At 39.4% G+C, this 10,162-nt stretch overlaps 1 protein-coding gene across 3 annotated transcripts in view; it reads right to left on the bottom strand.

The window, feature by feature from the left end:
- Positions 1–10,162, bottom strand: part of Gtf2a1l (general transcription factor IIA subunit 1 like) — a 62,891-nt gene that overhangs the window by 40,261 nt on the left and 12,468 nt on the right. For all 3 annotated transcript variants that reach the window (XM_023711219.1, XM_023711220.1, XM_023711221.1), the window contains 3 exons: positions 8,447–8,502; positions 7,138–7,222; positions 5,268–5,743 (listed from right to left, as the gene is read on the bottom strand). In XM_023711219.1, coding sequence (XP_023566987.1) covers positions 5,268–5,743; positions 7,138–7,222; positions 8,447–8,502 — 617 coding nt within the window. The remainder of the gene's footprint in view (positions 1–5,267; positions 5,744–7,137; positions 7,223–8,446; positions 8,503–10,162) is intronic.

The raw sequence follows: 10,162 nt of genomic DNA, 5'->3' as shown, positions 1-10,162 counted from the left end.
AAAAAAAAAAAAGAAAAAGAAAGATCAGATAGCTCAAAAGAAGGCAAGCTTCCTCAGAGCTGAGGAGCAGGGCTGCTGAGAGTTAAACCAAATGTCTAAGATTTTTCAGATAAAGACCAATAAACTTATTCATCAAGCAAAAAGAAAGAGAGAAAGAAAGAAAGAAAGAAAGAAAGAAAGAAAGAAAGAAAGAAAGAAAGAAAGAAAGATGGGTGGGTAGGTAGGTAGGTAAGTGTTAATTCTCCCATGACTTGTGGGGAATGTAAAAAAAAAAAAAAAAGGCCACAGCTCAACTGCAGATGATGTAACCTACCTGGAGCACTGCTCCAATGTTCTTTCTCTGCTCTAAAACCACCACAGTAATGTCCAAGATTCCCAGATCGCTCAGGAGTCGTCAGCTGCACATGCCTTCTGTGGCCCCACTAAGGAACCCAGCACATCTTAAGGTTGATGACGCTAGAAGGGCACCTAAGGACAAAGCCTGCTTTGCCAAACCCAGCTCCTAACCTTCTCAGTTTAAACACTCTTCTCATAAAGGAAGTGTATTTTCCCAAGAGCCAGAGACAAATGGCAGCACTTCATACTCAGAAGGGAGAAGACACACACACAAGAGAAACCTCACTTTTCCCTCATTTTCAACCTAAATCATGTCAAATTTGGTGATCTGTAATCAGAAAGGCAGGGCATAGCTTCTTTCATTATTAACAGCAATTCATATAAGCACTAGTATACTACGATGACAAGAAATAAATACTCTCTGACCATGTATAACAGCATTCCACATTGTTAAATGGCATTTGGCATGAAAAATACCTTAGCATATTTGAGAAGTACAAAATTTTGTTGCACTGACTTTGTCTTCTGACAGAAGCAAAGCAGCCATGCATGGTAGTGCACGCCTGGCATCCAACACTTGGGAGACTCAGGCGGGAGGCCCACCGCAGGCCAAGGCCAGCCTGGGCTGCACAGTGAGTCCTACGCCAGCCTGAAGCAAGTACATCATGAAACCCTGTTTCAAAGTAAGCACACACACACATACACACACACACACACACACACACAAAAAGAAGAAAAACAACTTACAGTTTTTAAATCTGATTGAGATACTAATTTACATGTGGCACATAAAGACTTAAAATCTATTCGTTCAATTTAACCAAATTCAGAATTTAAATAGCTATTGATAATGACATTTTATCTTTTAAAGAAATGTCAGTGTAGATCTGAAAGACAATTAAAACTCTTCCTTGCTGTATGTGCCTATTCCTTTGTTCCATCTCCCATCCATGTGCTGACTTTGAGCTTCATCTGTGTGTGGCTCATGACCTAGACTACATGAGCCCATCACTACAGAAACTTCCTTCAGTACTGATGTCTGGAAACACTCCAGACGCACTAGATCTGAGTTCCTGAGGGGAGACCTGAACACGCTTTAATGGCCCAGTGATTCCAATATTAGAACAAGATTGAGAACTATTAGACCAAACAAAGAACACATAAAACAAAAAACAAAACCTAATCATAAATTTTGTTCTTTAAAGGCTCATACTCTCCGGTGTTGGGTATACAAAGATGAATAAAACGTACTCTCAAGGCAAGCAAACACATGCTTTAGGTGCTATGACGGCACAGGAAGCCTATATCCAGTTTAGCGAGGAGGATACTGAAAAGCTGGGGGCAGGGGATAACAAATGGATAGAAACTAAACAGAAAAAGGAGGGTAGGGAAAAGATCTAGGCCCTGAGGAGAGACAGTAACAAAAATAAAATGCCGTGATGTAGTTCAGAGGCAGAAGGTTCACCCAGAATGCACAAAGCTGTGGGTTTGATCCCCAGCACAAAAACAAAAACAAAAGAAACCAAGAGAAAAACAAAAAAAGGAGTTAGGAAATAACCCAAATCACTCGTGTTTGATTCTAGCAGTGAAGTACTAGGCATAAAAAGAAGAGTAAACAGAAAACTGGAAAAAAAAAAAAAAAAAAACAGTCCTTGCACACCTTAGGAAGGGCCTTGAACTTAACCCTCTCAGTGATAAAGAGAGGAAGAACACAGCCAGTCTGTGCTGGGGACAGAGTGCCAGAAGGCAGGAGGAAGAGCAGCCACAGTGCACCTGCCCTGAGCACCACATGTGCCCTGAACACACTGGCGAACACGCCACGCTGTCTCCACTCCTCTGCCCACCACTATCTGTGGCAGGCACTAGAACCTTTCTGTTACATAAGACGCTTCACTTTTGGAGATGCTTTCTGGTTCTTTCGGAGGTGTTCCAGTAACAATTCTGACCCCCAGAGCCAAGCCTCTAAGCTGGATGGCCAGAAATGAGTACAGTGAGAAGTACAGGCTAAAGGCTGACAAACTGCTTAGGCAACTGTTACATGTCATTCTACACGGAACAGGATGAGGGCAGAAGCAGCACGGCTAGAGGAAGAAACAGAGTCCACAAATATTTACAGGTTTTAAAAATTACCAAAGTCACACCATTCAGCCAAGCACGGTGAGGAACACCTTTAATCTCAGCTACCCAGAAGGCTGAGACGGGAGGATCACAAATGGGAGGCCAGTGTGGGCAACACAGCAAGATACTATCTCAGAGAAATAAAAAGGCACAGGCACACAGTGCAGTGTAGGCTCTGTTCATTTCCAGGACTAGGAAAAGTCAAAATGATTCAGCTTTTACAAATTATGAAATTCTGGTACAATGCAACAATATGGATAAACACGAAAACATCATGCTAAGTGAAATAAGGCAACCACAAACATTTGTCATCCTATTTATAAAGTATTTAGAATAGCCAAATGCATACAGAAAGAAAACAAAACAAAAGTTACAGATGGGTGAATCAAAAGTTGTAAGGAATACTTTTTTTTCAGGAATACACTTTATGAGATAGTATGAAGATTAAATAAACCTGCACCAATCCTTAAGATAGTGAGGAGTCTACAACACAGGAAAATAAGCACAGGTAGTTACAACTTGCTTTGAGGTGCTTATGTAAAAAAAGCTACTTATACATGTTTTCAAAATTAGTTCACCATAAACTTCCATACTGCTAATGAAATAAAAGTATCCTATAATAAATAAGGAGACATTTTACAAGGTAAATACAATACTCTTACATGCTTGGTTTTTGTTTTAGATATAGACCTATTTTAACGGGCAAGTCATCTAAAAAGTTCCCCAGTATGTAACAACCATCAAGCATAAAAGTACTGATCTGAAGTTTGCCATGATGCCAGAAACGAAGTCCTCTACATACAGCATCTCTGATAACTTCAAAATTACAAGGCCAGTATTATGCTCAGTTTTCAGACTATCCAGAAAGCAACATCACAGTGTCTAGAAATGGCGAGTCTGGGATCTGAACATGCTGTGGCTTCAAAGCAACCACTGACCCCTGAAAAAATCCTTGATTAATATCCTGCAGCTATCTCTTATACCAGAAATAGAATGACAAGTTCATACAGAATCCAGGGGGAAAAATGGCTCAGATACCAAGTGATGAAACACACACATCTTAGATCTGCAGTCCTTTTCACTACAAAACAAAATGTTCCATAACCATTACCTTAGCCTATATTTATTCGTAATTGTATACTTATGCAGAAAATGTCAGAAAAATATGAAAAGGAACACATTTTGACCTTAATACTCTACACCAAAACTAAAAGCAAACTTGCAGTAAGACCTCAACAAGTTTCCTCACACATCTGAAGTAGTCTAAAGTAGGTCTGATAGTCTCTAATAGTTATTAGTATTTGAAGCTCTCTAAGTAGTTTCTAATAGACTTTGTTTATGGGCTTTCTTGGTCCTGTAGATCCTAAAAATAAAATATTAAGATAGAACTGAACAACTTATTGCTACAGACTTGCACAGCAGTTTTAAAGGATGATTAATCTATTAGCAAAGAGCATAAACTATGTCACATAATACTACAAGGTATCAATGGAATTGGCCATAAGGCACAATTTGCATTTATGAAAAGATATGCAATGCCTTTGTAACACTGAAGACAGAACCCAGGGCTTTCTCACTGAGCTACATTTCCAGCCCATCTTTATTTTTCATCTAGAGACAGGGTCTTGTTAAAGGCACTACATTGCCCAGGTTCAGCCTAAAGTTTGCAATCCTCCGCCTCAGCGTCCCAGAGACCTGGGATTATAAGCATGGCCCCCACATAGTTGATAATACAATATTGTTTCTAATTTTTAGAAACAATATAGAGATCCAACATTCTCTATAAATCTTTCTTCCATCACAACGAATTCCTTGGAAGGTAATAATGCAGATCTACCTTTACTATGAAAAGATAAGAAGCAGCTTTGTTTCTAATGGTTCACATTCCAGAAGAAGTTAAGTAACACTAGTATTTTAGAAACAAAACTACTAGCCAGATTAATTCCTCATGGCGAAAACACTTTCATAGGCGAGTTCAAGAAAATTAGGTGAGAAAAAAAACTTTGGAGGTCTTTTGCATCACAAACATAAATCAATAATCTCAAAGTATTCTTTAAATTGCCAGGACGAATTTCTGAATCTTATATATTATCTGCAAACAAACAAACAAAACCCCAAAAAACAATTTGACAATCTTGGGCAGGGCAAGTGGCGTAACAATAAGAGCACTAGCCTGCAAGAGTAAGGCTTTAACTTCAAGACCCAGTGACACGCTAAGCAAAATGACTCTCACAACGCAAATGGGGATAAAACAGATTACTGTAAAACAAGTGTAATGCATTTCACTTAAAGATTTAAAATTTTTTTATTACTACAGGGTCTACAGGGTCTCTACAGGACAGATTGGACCTGTAGTGATTCTCCTGCGTTCAGCCTCCCACGCGCTGGGATTTCAGGCATGCACCACCACGACCAGTCTCAATCGCTGTCTCAGAGCACCCTGAAGGTAGGGCCAGCACAGCACGCTTTAGTCTGCTGAGCACTTTAAAGAATTATTCTGACATCATTTGAAATTAAAAGTTTAGAAGTGCTGAGTATGACTATTTTAAGACCTGATGGTTATATTTAAAACAATAAAGAAATAAGGTGCTAAGGGAAGAAAACAAGATAATTATGATTAACCTGATAACTTAAAGAAGAAACTCAGGTCTAGTCACTGGCTGCTATCTACTCCCCGCAACCAGGGAGCTGAATGTAGAACGGCACCTCCTCGGACACAGGCAGGCTGCCTGATTCTATTGCTTCTCTTGGCTGATTTACAGAATCCCGCCATACACGCCATTTTTAAGAAGCTGAAGCTGCACATCAGTCACCTGGTGGTGAGGAGTCCCCTGAGGGCCAGCAGCAGGCAGAGACCCACCAAGCAGACGCCGGCGCCCTGCAGCAGGAGCACTGAGTGCTGGCTCCGCACTGGGGCCTGCGGGGGCGGCCCAGGAAGGAAATGCAGCGCCTGAGCCGTGGGCACACGGAGAGTTTTCGCTCAGCAGCGCTGCAGACCGGACTCCATGCTCCCATCCGGGAGGCGCACATCCATCACTGGTGGCATTTCCTAAGTTCTTCCTGCCCACTGGCCCACAGGCTGGGACTGTGAGCTGCTGGGGCACAGCATCCACTCCTCGTGACCTCTCAGCAGCTGCCTGAAGAGAACACGGGCTTAACTGTGGCACGCTGCCCTGGATCACCGCAGGCGGCCCAAGCTGCTGGAGGACTTGAACTGGGTGCTGGAGCGCGCTCGGTCTTCCCGAGGTCTGCGTTACTATTATTGGGACATTAACTTTATAAAGCTGACCTAGTAAAAGGAAAAAACAAAACTAAGTGTAATGAATTCTAACTTCCCTACAAAAGACGTCTCCAATAGGCTGGGCAAAATACACCAATAAGTCAATAGCGATTATCTCCAGGAATTTCCCTTATGGTCTTCAGACTGTCTCCTATTTCCTACAATAAATTCATATGATTCTTATTTTTTAAGTTAATTTGTATTGCTTTACCTGTAGCCTTTTCCCACTACTGTTTACATAACACATTGAGATACATACAGACCCCCAATATTTAATCCATGGCCTTCTCCTATCATTTGATAAATTAAGATGATCAACTCACAATGAAATCTGAACAATCATGTAAAAATGGATTTCATAAATTTAAGATACCATTACAAGAAAAGGCTATCAAAAAAAAGAACTTAACAATTTCAAGTTAAATTTTTCCCTCTTTGTCTTTAAAATAATACTAATAGGAAAAAGGAATTGATCTGAGCACTATGTTACGAGTTGTACTTCAACTTTATAATACCCAAAGAATAGTCCTGACCCTCTGCCGAGCGAAGAGACCATGCTGCGGAGCAGAGGCCGACTAACCTCTTGCATTCTGGATGTCCTTTCCAGTAGCCCGGGCAATATGACATGGACGGAGATTGTGACTGAGTGACCTAGTCTTACTTTTCCTTCATGAGAACTACCAGGAAAGTAGGTAAGATTCTTTTCTTTTGTATTTACTGAAATTTAGATAACTGACAAACTAGAAAAAATATATATACCAAATATCTCATACAACTTTGGGCAAAAGAATTGAGAACAAATCACAGGCCAGGCCTACGACAGTCCTCTGCAGCAGACTGCTTCCGTAACAGTAATAACCACCATTCTTCTTTTCTTCAGCACTGCTAATGGAGCCCAGAACCTTCACCCTGAGTTACATCTGCATCTTTTCTTTCCTTTTTTTTAGACAGAGTCTCACAGAATTGCCCAGGCCAGGCTCAAACTTGCACTGCCCCTGCTTCAGCCTCCCAGAGTGCAGAGACTACAGCCTTTATGTATTTATATGTATGTAGTACAGGATCTACAGGGTCTCGCTACACAGATCAGACTCATAGCGATCCTCCTGTTTTCAGTTTTGTTTTGTTTGTTTTTTTGTTTTTGTTTTGTTTTGTTTTTGAGGAACTGGGGATTGAACTCAGGTCCTTGCACTTGCCAGGGAAGCACTTATTCCACTGAGCCGTCTCCCCAGCCCTGTTTTCAGCTTCCCAAGTGCTAAGATTATAGGCACGTGCCACCACGCCGTCTGATTATTACTTTTAAAACAGGCTTTATTAAGGTTCCTATATTTTCTGGTGTACAGTCATTAACCATGGCACTTAATGCTCACAAGTTAGTACCCAACATTCTCGGCACATTCTCTCACCAGATGCAGTCTGTAAGGTCACACCTGCCGGGACGTAAATAGGACACCCGGGAAAAGCAAAGCTCGCACCAGACCTTGCAGTGTCCTAGATACAAGAGATTTATGTTAGACATTTAGACAACTTGGCTTGATCTTTCTCCATATGATATTTTAAAAATCTAACTCCAGATAATAAGACTGTAACAACTTCATGTCATTTAACTTTTGAAATTAGAGCTGAATTCCTTGAATAAAAGTTTTAATTTTTTGATTTCAATCATTCCATCAAGGAGGAAGAATTCTGTTACGTAGTCATTAGAAATGAAGCCCTAAGTATTGATGAACAGAACGAATGCTGGCTCATAAAACTTTCTAATACATAACACTGCCTGGACCACTGATTCTCAAGGTGTCCACACGAGAGCCAGAGCCAGGTGTGGTGCACACACATGTAACCCCATGAGTGCTGAAGGAAAGCTGGGAGACTGGCACAGGACGATCACAAGTCCAGTGAAATTCTGAAAAATAAGCACTAGGGATGGAATTCAGTGAGAAGTGCTGGGTTCAATCACCAGTAATGCACGTACGGAAAAAAAAAAAAAAAGAACCACAGCTGTTTATAAGGGCCCTCCACTCTCTAAGGTGGTTATTAATGGCATTTTTAAGCTAGGTATGAGAGTGCATATTTTGTACTATGCTAGTGCATAATCTTTATTTTTGAATAATTAGACCCTAGGGTATTAAAACAAACAGATCAAAACAAGGAAAAGTGTCTATCAAATCTGTAAAACATAAAAGAATGAAAAGTAAAAGTAAATATTCTTCTTCACTCCCTAAAACACTGCTCATTTTTCTCTTAATAATTTTATTTCTTGTCTAAAGTCTGAGGAATAGTGGGTAAACACTTCTTCACAAAAGTACAAAACGATCAAAATATTCCAGTTAAATATAGGGTAAAACTATGAAGTCACTCAATTACGGAAAAAAAAAAAAACTCAGAGAAATATTGTATCAAAATTACCTATCTAAGATCCACCAAGTATGTAACATAATATATTAAAACTCCATACTATATAACCACAGATTCCTTAACCTTCTAGGGTCTTAGAAATTGCTACCAACTGCTCTGGAAAAACAGAAAATGTTAGAAGAAAATGCAGATTCTGAGTCCCTGAGTTGTGTTATGATATGGAAACAGTTCCTGTTCTCGTTGCCCACTACATCTTTCCCATACCCCCAAAGCATCATAAACCATGCCTGTGCCCAGCGCTCCCTTCCACGCCCTAGAAGTAAGGCACATCCTATGATGGACTCTAAAGAAGCTACATACCAATTCTGCTGGGGTACAACCTGGAAGAGTTCTACTAGCAGGAACGACTAAGGATGCTGTTTAGAAAACAAAGTGAATATTATACATTCATTAGAATTTACCATTTTTAAAGTACTAAATATACATTTTTAAACTTTTCCTATTAACATGTTATACCATAATAAACTCTGAATTTTGATTCCACATGAAGAAAATAGCATTTAATTATATTTTTCCAGCAACTTTAGAGAAAGACTTTGTAACTAATCTCTTTTAAGTAGCAAAAGGAAATATTTCATTATAATCATGCATATTATACTTAGAAATCTCAACAAAATATGAAAATTCACCTTCCTCTCCACTCCCCCCCCCTTTATTTTGAGAAAGGGTCTCACTGAATCACCAAGATGCACAGGCAGGGCTTAAACTTGTAACCCTTCTGCCTCAGCTACCCAGAACTCTGGGATTACAGGCATGCACCACACACGCAGCCCAGATTCTCTTTAGTAAATCAATGGGGTACTAAATCTCCACTACAGTTTTTCACTGGAGAGACTAAATAATACAGTGTTTGTTAAATGGTGAATTTCTAACGGAATGTACTATTGATCAAAAATATGTAACCCAACATAAATCCATTTTAAATTTTATAAAGTTCTATTCATTCATTTCATGAAAGCATATTTACAGTACTTTGGACCAAGTAAGCAAGCAGAGCTACACAGTTTTAGTAACAAATGAATCAAGAGTTTGCAATGAGTCATGGCTATTAAGAAAAATATAAGAAAACAATTCTAAGATGAATTCCCGCTCAGCCTGTATTAAAGTTACATTATCATTTATCTTTCCTTTATTATTTGCTGCCTTTCTATGCTAACTGTCCCTTGTAATGCATCTAAATAAGTATAAAGACCATATAATCGAAGAATGTCAGTTGTTCAATGTAATCATAAACCTTAAGTGATCAAGTTTCATTTTACCTTGCTGAACATAGCTGTACGAATATCATTTTTTATTTAATAAAAACAAGAACTTTCTATTTAGCAGGCTTCTGTAGCCACATGCACATTAACGTCACATTTCTTGTGGTCTTGTTCTCACATACTGAACTAGGGAAAATCTCCCAAAAGACCCATTTCCGATGCTAGCATGGCTGGGCCACATAGGGACAGCTCAGAGAGCAAGTATTTTTTAAAACCTGACCATTCTCCCCATGTTCAGACCACAGAAGTTAGGCTGCAGATTGATGGCTAATGAAGCACAGAATTATTTTTATCCTCTTGCCATCTATGGTTTTGCTCATTAACATGAAAAGCTATATGACAAAGATCGGAGTGGCAGGAACACAATGGTATTAGTCTTAATTAGCTGAAGTGAGCAAAGCTTAAGCTGCTACTGCTTAAGCATAGCCTGCGAGGAAACAAAACTCTGTTAACACACTGTCTAAAGCAATTAAATGAATTTCCTGGGGGAAAACAGCAACAATTCTCCCCTTTTAAATACCTTGTAATAAATCCTAAAGGATAATTCTTTATACGTAAAGAAATCAAACAGCTCTAAGAGCAGCTTATAAAACTTCTTGTAGACATCAGAACAGGAACACTGAACTAACAGATGCATAGTGAAGTTTCATGCAGCTCCTATCCATAATTTTGACACTAAATTCGCAAGTTATATGCTCCACTTTCGTATATTCACAAGTTATATACACCATTAAGTTACTGCTTATTTTAAGTA

This window comes from Octodon degus, unplaced genomic scaffold, assembly GCF_000260255.1.
Source record: "Octodon degus isolate 3935 unplaced genomic scaffold, OctDeg1.0 scaffold00020, whole genome shotgun sequence".
Classification (NCBI taxonomy): domain Eukaryota; kingdom Metazoa; phylum Chordata; class Mammalia; order Rodentia; family Octodontidae; genus Octodon; species Octodon degus.
Note: the sequence above shows the minus strand (reverse complement) of the source record. Positions and strands in the feature narration are given on the sequence as shown.